General features: G+C 29.8%; 1 protein-coding gene and 1 pseudogene across 1 annotated transcript; one reads left to right on the top strand and one right to left on the bottom strand.

Moving 5' to 3' along the window:
* Nucleotides 1–1,300: 1,300 nt before the first annotated feature.
* Nucleotides 1,301–6,281, bottom strand: LOC112639246 (modular serine protease-like). Its single transcript, XM_025412571.1, has 5 exons — nt 6,173–6,281; nt 2,934–2,973; nt 2,449–2,838; nt 1,931–2,361; nt 1,301–1,759 (listed from the first exon to the last, which is right to left on the bottom strand). Exons 1-5 carry the CDS (start codon nt 6,216–6,218, stop codon nt 1,335–1,337), a joined length of 1,332 nt encoding a protein of 443 aa, XP_025268356.1. The 5' UTR covers nt 6,219–6,281; the 3' UTR covers nt 1,301–1,334.
* Nucleotides 6,282–9,606: 3,325 nt separating this feature from the next.
* On the top strand, nt 9,607–11,347 carry LOC112639244 (annotated as a pseudogene).
* Nucleotides 11,348–11,446: the final 99 nt, after the last annotated feature.

Genomic DNA, 11,446 nt, shown 5'->3' with positions numbered 1-11,446 from the left:
GAAATGCAATTTATTAAAAAATATAGCTGCAAGAAGTGCTTTGTTCTTATCAAATTCCAATTGTTTTTTACACAATTATTTCAGCTTTTCTTTCGTCATTTAAGATACAACATAATATTGTTTGTAAATATAATTTAGCTTAATATTATTAAATATAATATATTTATATTTCTTCTCTATACATTTTCGTAAGAAATCATCGGATGACACTTACTAGAATTGGACAGCATAAGGATTATAACGGCTTCAAACCTCGCCGAGTGAATTTGTAACATAATCTCAATTAATGTCGGTTAATTATATGTTTGTTGTAGTAAAATGTTTGTTTGATTTAATTCAAGGCAAAAATATTGCCCCATTGTTATCATAATAATCTATATTTTGGATTCCGAATCAGTTTGCATTAGATTTTCTTGCAGGAATCAATTAACACAAAAGGCATTTGCTTATGAATGATTCAAGAGAATTTATGCGAGATCATATAGATCGTTATAGATCATTATTTAAAACGTATCTAACCATATGTTCATACATTCTAGGTTTATAATTCCTGCGTATCGTTATATGCAAAGACGTGCAATAGATCTCACTTAATTTGAATTAATCCAATGAATCTAGTGGTTTACCTGCATTTCTGGAATTTAAAGATGATCTTCAACTGAACATTTGTACTCAAATAGCCACTAGATCTAATTATTCTGAATTTTTGCTGATGCCTGTTTTAATGAGACGTGAAATAGTTTGACTATAAATTGATTACAAATATTACATTGCTATTATTATTATTTTATTTTTATTATTTTATTTTATTATTATTATTTATGAATTTTAATTGTAATATATGTCTATATATGCATATGTATATAATACACATGTTTGAATTATATCAGTATTTGGTATAAAATTTTTTAAATTAGGATGAATTGATAAAAAGAACTAATGGTAAAATTACAATGAAATAATTATATTTTTTTATCTTACAATGTGTTTAGCTTATCATATGTTATCCTATTATACATTAATTCTTATAATGTAATTGAATTTATTATCATAATAATGATTCCCTTTATTGAAAGTTATCTCATTTCGATAAATTAATCATACGTTTTTAATAAAAAAATACGTTTCCTTATTGGAGATTTATTATTTCCTCCACAAAATTCGATTGCATTTTCCTTAAGTTTGCATAATATAGAAAATGATAATAATATGATTATAATATGATTAAAATATGATTATAATATGAATATAATATGATTATATGCTAGCTACAGAAACAAAATTATTTAAAAATTACTATTTATAGTCTATTATTATTTCTCATAATTTTAAGACTATGTCCAAGGCTTTTCTTTTGCTAAATCATTGTTTGATGTTGACATCCTAATATCTATATTTGGATAATTTGGATCTTTAGTATCTGTATGTATAATAACTGTGTCATTCCAAATTTCAATAAATGTTACATTTTTCCTATCTAAAGTGGTATGCAACGCAATATTAGTATTATTAAGATAAATATTTATTGTGAGCGGACCTGGAACACATCGTATAGGCTTTGGTACCCATTGACCATTCTCATTACATTTCACCAAATTGTTTCGTATTGAAAGTGTACTGCTTTCATATTGATAACTGTCTCGGCAGGACAATTTGGCACTTGTTCCAGGTAAAACTGGAGAGTCACAAGACACCCACTCATTGTTGTATGTACATTCGGCATTAATTGATGCTGTACTTAAAGTTTCACAGCGTATTTCTTTGAAAAAATATTTTAAACATGAAATTAATACATAATTGCACATGAAAAATACCTGTTATATTAAATTATAATATTTCAACATTATGACCATCATATTTCTAAACATTTTTTTTATTCTACATATTTTCTTATATTTTACAAGTATGTGTGTAATTATTATTATCATACCTTTACAACTTGGTATATTAAGCCATTTTCCTTCAATACTGCAGCTTACATCCTTAGAACCTTTTATCTCATATCCCGAATTGCAGGAGTAAATTAAATGAGAGCCTGGTCCTAAGTTCATTCCTTCCGAAATATCACAGTCCTGTTCAGAGTTTGAACATTGCGATCGATGCAACTTCCAATGACCGTTTTGCGGTTGCGGTGGGGCTTTGCAAGTTTTTGTGCCAGATATTGGAACAAAAGGACTTGATGAAGGTTGTACTGGTAATCGTTCTGCTGTTGGTCGCACCGTTGATCGTAAAAACCACGATCCTCTGCCACATGATTTTGGAGTTTCATCTGATCCATCGACGCAATCAACTTCTCCGTTACATCGTAGATCACCGTCGATACAAGCTCCATAATCGCATTGGAAAACTGTCGGTGGACAACTGCAAAGAAATTGTCGATTGTAAAATATCTGTTTGCTTATTATTTGACCTAGAATTAGCAAAAAAAAAAAAGAAAAATTCTCTTACATCAATGACCCGCATAGTGCTGATGTTTCGTCGGAACCATCCACGCAGTTTTTATTTCCATCGCACAGATTAGTCTTACTGATGCATTGTCCATCAGTGCATGTAAATTTATTATATTGGCATAGAGGTCTTGCTGATGTTTGATTATTTCTCGTGCACCCAGGTTGCGTTTCATCGCTATTGTCGACGCAGTCTTGGATGCCATTGCAAACGTTGTCCCTATTTATACACGCACCGTATTTACAACGAAAAGCATATGCAGGACATAAAATCTCCGGTTTCGTACATTCGACCTGTGTCTCGTCGGACGAATCCCTACAGTTCACTTTACCATCGCATAAGAATTCGCCAGCTATACACTCTCCATTGCGACATTGAAAATTCCTGTACCTATTTGAACAGTAGAATAAAAATATTTATTTATTTGAATATAGATATTATGTATATATCAAAGTAATTTTTATATTATATAATCATGAACTCACCCGCAATTATTAGTTTGTGCATAGCCGGAACCAATATACACTATGGAAAATCCAAGAAACAATTTTATTAGATAATGAGAATTTTTCTTTATTATATACATTATATACATGCGTTTACTACATGCGTTGTTTAATTATACGTGTGTGTATATATAAATGAAAATTGCAGTTTATACAATTTATAAATATCATTAGAATTTTTCTAGTATAATATGCAAAATTTTGTTTCATGATCATATATCTTTATATGGCAAAATCAATTAGTTACAATAATGTCAATTTCTATCTTTAAAAGAAAAATTTTTTTTTATAAACGTGACAGATATGCGCATAATAGAGATAACACACATCATGTATTCGCGAGTATTTTCTTCGTTTATTATCTACCAATATATATAAACATATAAATTTCTCTACTGGAGGGTCAAGGATCAAACTGGTTTTTAAAGCTGACTGAGATTACGACGACGTTTTACAAATCTTCTAAATTAAAATGTTGTAGATACTTAATTATTATAAAACAAAGTTTACCACATATATGCATAAAGTTCGTCCCAATAAATGCAAAATAAATAAAAAGAAATGGAAATAAAATTTTTTTTTATTAATTGTCTCTTCACAAGAAACTATTCAATCAATCAGTTATATACATGCAATATACAGTCTGTTTGACAAGAGTGTGTATGGCAAAATCCGAAAACTATTTGCGATAGGGCATTGAAAAAAAATATACATACTACATAATATAAATCGCGACGTTTTATTATTAATAAGTTGTCCAGTCACCTCCACTATTAATAATTGTCTGGCATCTCCGAGGCATACTTTCTACTAATTTTATAACATAATCTGGGGACAAAGACCTCCATATGAGTCAAATCTGTCGAAATAACTGCTTGACGTTCCAGATCTGTTTCTCTCGAAGCTTGAATTTCATGAGTGCCCAAACATTTTCTATGGGATTTGAATCTAACGATTGTGCCGGCCAATCCAGTACAACAATGTCATTCTCTTGTTTTCACGCAGTACAAAGACGACTCCGATATTTTGGGTCATTGTCCTCTTACAGTAGCCAATTTTCATTTTTCTTCATAAACCACCTTTGGGCAGACGGTAATAAAGCTTTCTGATATATTTTGACCATTTTGGTAGTGTTTAAATTGTGAAAATATGTAAAGTTCCAAATCCCTGTTTTGAAAAACAGCCCTAGACGTGCACTTTTACCGGGTGTTTAACAGTCCGCTGGATAAGTCTATTAGTGTAGGTAAACCAGGTATGACTAATAGAAGAACGTGCTCAAAAAGAAGCTTCGTCTGAAAAAATTACATTGTCCCAATCGCGGTCCAAATTTTCTTTTGCCCAAGCGAGTCTTTTTTCGACGTGTTTTTCGGACAGTAGTGGTTTCTTCACTGTGCTTCGAAATTTCACATCATGAGCCAATAAATGCCTTCTTATAGTATTATATGACATAAAGACCTTTTTCACGCAAAATTGCTTGCCTGCCACGCAATGATAGACGAGGATTCTTTTCAAACACCCGTAGAATTCTCTGTCCTCCGTTTTCGAAGTTTTTTGCACAGAGCCACGATCTGGTCCAGCCATGGCAGGTCATCGACGTTTTTTACGTCGAAGTAACGTTTCACCCACTTTCTTATAAATGCCTTCAACTTTTTCATGTATTTAACAGTGACTCCATACGACATTTTCGGTCCTTTCGGATGCAAACACAGAAACACGGCTTCGTAACGTGATGCATATACGGCATTCATTGTGAAATATGTTTTTCTGTGACCAAGGTCGAACGACAACTGAGGCTTTCTATACAAAGTGTCTTTGAGGAAGGGTCCCGCTAACTGCTTTGAATGAAATGAACTCTGTACGATTTTCAGGAAAAAATTTAGCCGTACACGCTCTTATCAAACAGATTGTATAATTAATTGATTTCGATTAAAATTAAAGTATACAAATGTATACAAGTATGTAATAATTTTAAACAATTTTGAAATATATTTAATATTTTTTCAAAACTTCTATGTTATATGTGATGTTATTTTTTATTAATATGATTTCATTACTATGTCTAGAAGTTTCTTAATGAATATAAAATAATATCAATCGGCATCAGTGAAAAAGAACCATATTTTTATGCATTCTCAGATTGTTTTTCAATGTTATTTTAAAGTAATATGCTTCAAAAGATTTCTCATAAGCCTAATTTTAATGTAACTTAAGTTTCTTTTATACAGGGTGACCCATTTTAACTTAGGCAGCCAAATAACTCGAAAACCAAGTCCGAGAGAGAAAAATGTTTCAGACAAAAGTTGTATGGTTTCAAGGGGGACATAAGATGGTACCATTGGTTTGACCTTGAAGAGTTATTTGAAGGTCACATGAAGGTCACCTTCAATTTCTTAAATGGAACCTACATTTTCTCTTTACATATTCTTGTAGCTTATCTCGAGAGCTTTCCAAAACACTATAATTAAGTACCTTTTCGTTAAGTACTTTTTGAGTTATAAGGCTTCAAAACATTTCTTAATTTTACATAAATCATAAAATATCTTGTAAAATATTCATTTTTCGATTATCTTATATTACTACTTTTATGTACAAAATAATGAGAGGAATCAATTGGTGTAAAGAAAACACATAGTTGTTTCTAAGAAAAAATATGTAATTTGTAATTAACAATTACATATTTTTTCTTAAAAACAACTGTATGTTTTCTTTACACCAATTGATTCCTCTCATTATTTTGTACATAAAAGTATTAAGGTAAGATAATCGAAAAATGAATATTTTACAAGATATTTTATGATTTATGTAAAATTAAGAAATGATTTCAAGCCTTATAACTCAAAAAGTACTTAACGAAAAGGTACTTAATTATAGTGTTTTGGAAAGCTCTCGAGATAAGCTACAAGAATATGTAAAGAGAAAATGTAGGTTCCATTTAAGAAATTAAAGGTGACCTTCATGTGACCTTCAAATAACTCTTCAAGGTCAAACCAATGGTACCATCTTATGTCCCCCTTGAAACCATACAACTTTTGTCTGAAACATTTTTCTCTCTCGGACTTGGTTTTCGAGTTATTTGGCTGCCTAAGTTAAAATGGGTCACCCTGTATATTATGTTGTTATTATATACTAATATAAATAAAAAACTTCGAGAAAAAAATTAAATTAATAATAATTTACTTAACTTACTTTCATAAATATGTAATAAGATTCTTACTTACCATAAACAAACGTTAGTAGCGCAGAAATGTGCTTAATAATCCGCATGATAAAGCATTGGCGAAAAACCGAGAATTGTTCGATCCGCGTCTTATAAGACGCTCGATCACTAACTGCGATCTTCTACTAGTTAGTAGTTACCACAAGGTTGAGATAACTGAGGATAACCCAAGCAAAACGTACGCGTTATCTCTATGTGTGCATAAATGTGCGAAGATGTACAATGAAAGTATGTAAGTGTTAACATATGCTACAAATAAATCAACAAGAATCAACACATCGATGATGTATGTGAACACATTCACAATTTAGTTCAAAGAACTCCTACAAAAAAGATGATATATATGTATATCAGAATACACGACTGAAGAATCATTGCTCTCTGTATGTATGTGTGTGTTTCAGGTTTGCATAGAATCATTCAAAAATTTGCACAGGGAATTATAATTATACTTATATTAATTAAAAATTATACTTATGCGAAATTATAATTATAGTCTTGAATAAAAAATAATTAAAAATTTTCGTGTGATAAATAAAAATATTTGTTTCTCCTTGAATATTTTATTGTATTTTTTTTTTTGGTACAGAGTCAAAACTATATATTTTATATATTATTTTCCTTCTTGTTCTTTATTATTTTCCATAGGAAGTTCTCTATTATTAAATGAATGGGAGGGAAGACTTGCTAATCATTTTAATGTTCTAACATAACATTGATTAAGGTAAATGAAAGAAAATTTTGCACGTGCAAAAATAAAATAAAAATTACTATACAAAAAATATTATTCACAAAAGGATATATTTGTTTTGTAATCTCGATATCCACCATATATTTCAAAATATATTCCTTCTAAAATTTTTCTGTTTCATCTTCACATTTTTTCCAGTTCAATATGTTTCATGAAGACCATCTGCACCATATCTCTTACTATAATAATCATAGTGTACCTGTCAATAATCATATATAAAATCATATATATATATATATATATATATATATATATATTATATATGATTATTGATAGGTACACTATGATGAATATATATATATATATATATATATATATATATATATATATATTGACAGGTACACTATGATGAATATATATATATGTATTAGCAATTGTATCCAATCAATATGACTAGATATTTGTTTATATAAGATATATAAATTATTGTCACAATGAGCAGTTTCATCTTCTACTATCGCGCCAAGAGAAACGCTAACAATACCTTTGAAATATACAGACTATTAGTTTCAAAAACTAATCCTCTACCACTGTCACTATCACAAATGGAAGAATCTGAAATATACTATTTATAATGCTTATAACTAAATTATTGTACGGTTCCACATAGATTTGCAATTTTTCACACGAAGCAAGGTTCAATCCACACCGCCTTGTGCTTTCAGTGCGAAATTTATAATACATTTTCCCTTGCGTAAGATCCTCGTTAATCTTTTCTCGATATCTATCATTTTTAGTATTATAAAGTTCAAATTTCATGCGCTCTACTGGTGACAAATAAATACATATAGTCGGTATGACAAGTTTCCTGATCCTAAACTGTTAATTTTAGTGTTTCGTAAGATTTTTCCTAATTGAGAGGGACAATTTTAATTGACATATTCATGTTTTACGCACTAAAATATGCAAAATTGTAAAATTTGAGCGAAATCGGTGATGACACCACTCTCCTTTACAATTTTCTGAAAAAAATTAAAAATTTGTATATGATTTTCTAAAAAAATAGGAGACTACCAAACGTTTTGAATACGAAACCGTTTTGAATACCAAACACTATTTATCAATAATCAAACGATTGATAAAAAAAAATGCTTAATAGTCAAAGTAATGGGGCTAAAAGAAGATTAAAAATTTGTTTATGATATTCTGAAAAAACGAAAGATTACCAAAAATTTTGAATATTATATCAGCTGCGTTCCAAAATTCACTGCCAATACTGAAAATCTATAGCTTACATGACGTACACTTTGGTTTTTGAGTATTGGCAGTGAATTTTAGAAAGCCCACATATTACCAATCAATCACCAAACGATTGGTAAAAAAAATTTCCAATAGTGAAAGTGGGGGCTAACTTTGAGTCCGTTTTCCCCACTCCAAGTGCTAGTGGCCGAGCGCCGCGAAAAGCATCAGTACTGTCTATGCCGGTCTAGTGCTGGTAGCAAAGAGGGCACCGTCGCGTAGAAAAAGAAAATATAATAATTTATTATATTATTTTATATTTCATATAATATATATATATATATATATATATATATATATATATATACAGGATATCTCAAAACTCATAATCAATCTTTCAAAGACAGATTCCTGGGATCATCTGAAGACGATTTTTCCTCAACGAAAATGTCGAGGCACTAATAATTTTCGAATTATAAGTGATTGGAAATAAGGGGTTTTTCGTAAACTAAGCTTTGCAGAAATAAAATATTAACAAAACTATATTCTTCGATTAATTTTAAATAGAGTTTACTTTAGTTGAGTTTTAATTTAAGACTTAATTGCAAAGATATATGATGACTATGAGATATATGAAAAATCGGGAACATGCAAAAAATGATGGCCTTCATCGACATTTTCGCTGAGGAAAAATCTTCTCCAAATGATCCCAGGAATCTGTCTTTGAAAGATTGATTATGAGTTTTGGGACACCCTGTATATATATTATTTTATTATATTATTTTATGTATAATATTAAATAAACATATTTTCTATGTTAATATATACATATTTTTTTTCTACGCGACGGTGCCCTCTTTGCTACCGTCACTAAACCGGTATAGATGATACTGCTTTTCGCGAATGTGCTAAGGCCGGTATTCATAGTCCGGTCTCACATTTCAGAACTCATTCAACCAATCAAATAGCTACAATGCAGCCATTGATTGGTGGAATGAGAGCTTAAGATGATCTTAAGCCGGATTTACATTGATCGTATAGTAACGTCGCAAGTCGTAAGTCGTTGGCAAATTGACCAACCATAGTCGAGTACTTCAAAAATAATCAACCATGATTGGTTAATTTGCTAATGACTTACGACTTGCGACGTTTTGATACGACCAATGTAGATTCGGCTTAAAGCCGGACTCTGGTTATGAGTTCATCGATTTCTCACGACAAAGCATCGTTTAAAGTAATTTGTAACTTGCAAGTGTTTTATCAAAATGTTGAGTTTGAAATGACATTCAGTGTTTATTAGTTAGTCATTTATTTTACATTTCAAAAAGTTGTATTTTTTTATTTGTATAGCATAAATCTCGCCATTTAGATTGAACGGAAATGGGGAGGGAGCAGAGAAAATATTTGCATATGTAAAAATAGAAGGCCTTCATTATAGCCAAGTAATCTTTATAACCTAACTTGAGAAGCAGAGACTACACGAGATTTTATATAATTAACTTTAGAAAATTAGCATTAACAATAAGATGGTTGATAAAAACATCAGTGACAATTTTCTGCTACCAGCAGAAAAATTACCAGAATGTTGGAATCAAGAAGAAAGAATGAGTGCATTGTTCTCACCATTTCGCAGTAAATCTGCCAATCCACAAGATTGGATTTCTAAGTACAAATTCTGGAATAATTTAATATATGAATGGCTGGAATATACCATGCAATGCAGTTTTTCTATCATCGATTTAAATGAAGCTTTTAAAAGAAGAGGTTGTACACCCCTTTGTCTAGTTACTGTTATTGAAGAACTTCTCAGGTATTATTCTCTATTATATAGCACATTGATTAAATATTTTTATTTTAGTAAAAACTAATCAGTCATGAATTAATTAGTGAATTGTTAATCAGTTATTATATTCAATGATTGTCTACCATAATAAAAATAATTATTTGTATATCTGTTATCAATTCAAAAAATATATATTATTTAATTTGATATGGTCTTTAATATTATATCTTAATATGTGTATTTTATAAAATTTTCCAGAAATAATGAAATAATTAAAGAGACTGATTTTTTTCAAGAACCATGTGAAACATGGACAGCATGGTCAATTGATATATTTATAAAAAACCAATTAGCTGGTCTTTCTCAAAAGTGAAAAATTATATAGTAGGTCAGAATGTAAATAATTTAGAAGTGAGATACATACATTTGCGAATTGTTCAGGAATTGGGTGACATTATTCTTTCTATTGTTGATATTAAAAAGACAATGTTTTATTCCTGATTTCTGAAATAGTGGAATATTGCAAGAGCAAAACTAAGAAAAAGATTTCGGACAATACAGTGAGATTAGTTTTGGAGTGGCTGAGGCGTAGAAAAAAAGTTACTTTCAGGAAAAGTTTCAATTCAAATAATGAATTATTAGTTAAAATTTCTACACAAACAGTAAATGAAATTACAGAAGTAGAAGAAGGCATGTATAAATTGATCAAGCAGGAAAATGAATTGATTAAGGAGATAGAACTTATGGAACAAGAGAAACTTAATATTATCAATGAAGCAAAATCATATTTGACAAAAGAATTGCGTCAGATGGCAAAGACACGCTTAAGAAGAAAGATCGAATTGGAAAAGACCATAGAAAAACGTGCGCAAGCTCTTGCAAACCTACGTATTTTAATTACCAATATTGAAGATGCACATTCTAATTCTGCTGTATTATCTGCTTTACAAGACTGGTTCTGATGTATTAAAGAAAATAGGGCAAAATGATTTAACGGAATACAATGTTTAGAGATGTTATGGATGATATTATGAGGTAATTATTTTGTATTTGTAAATGATTGTGTAACAAGAGAGATATATTAATATTTATTATCGGTTAATCAGATTTAGAAGAGAAACAAGAGATAGACACAGTTTTATCTGAAACATTGAATCTCACAGACTCGGATGCCGAGTTGGAAAAGGAATTAGCAGAATTATTGAATAAAGACAATGTAGATAATTCTAATGCAATTTTTGAATCAAATCCAGAATTTAAAAAATTAGAGCAACGTTTGAAAGACTTGCACATGGAAGGTAAATATTGTGTAATTTATTATATTTCATATAAACTAATGGGATATTTATAATATAGGTATAGTTCAATCTGACAAAATACATCTGTACTACCAATTGTGCCATCCCCCAAGGAAAGATATTAAAAGCATCTCAATGTTCATAATTCGTTACAACGAGAAACATGTAATTATATAATAACTCTATGAAACCAATTTATTAAAGAGATTCTATTTTTCTATTCTTTTAAACATTTTACTGCATTTATTGTCACATAATGAAAAA

Source organism: Camponotus floridanus, unplaced genomic scaffold (genome assembly GCF_003227725.1).
Source record: "Camponotus floridanus strain SB8 unplaced genomic scaffold, Cflo_v7.5 scaffold523, whole genome shotgun sequence".
In the NCBI taxonomy this organism is placed as follows: Eukaryota; Metazoa; Arthropoda; class Insecta; order Hymenoptera; family Formicidae; genus Camponotus; species Camponotus floridanus.
The sequence above is the reverse complement of the archived record's forward strand: the minus strand, read 5'-3'. Positions and strand labels throughout refer to the sequence as shown.

Coding starts and splice junctions, on each gene's coding strand:
- LOC112639246 (XM_025412571.1), bottom strand. CDS start 6,218: ATGCGGATTATTAAGCACATTTCTGCGCTACTAACGTTTGTTTATG. Junction 2,974..6,172: donor GCTACTAACGTTTGTTTATG/GTAAGTAAGAAT, acceptor GATTTTCCATAG/TGTATATTGGTTCCGGCTAT. Junction 2,839..2,933: donor GCACAAACTAATAATTGCGG/GTGAGTTCATGA, acceptor CTGTTCAAATAG/GTACAGGAATTTTCAATGTC.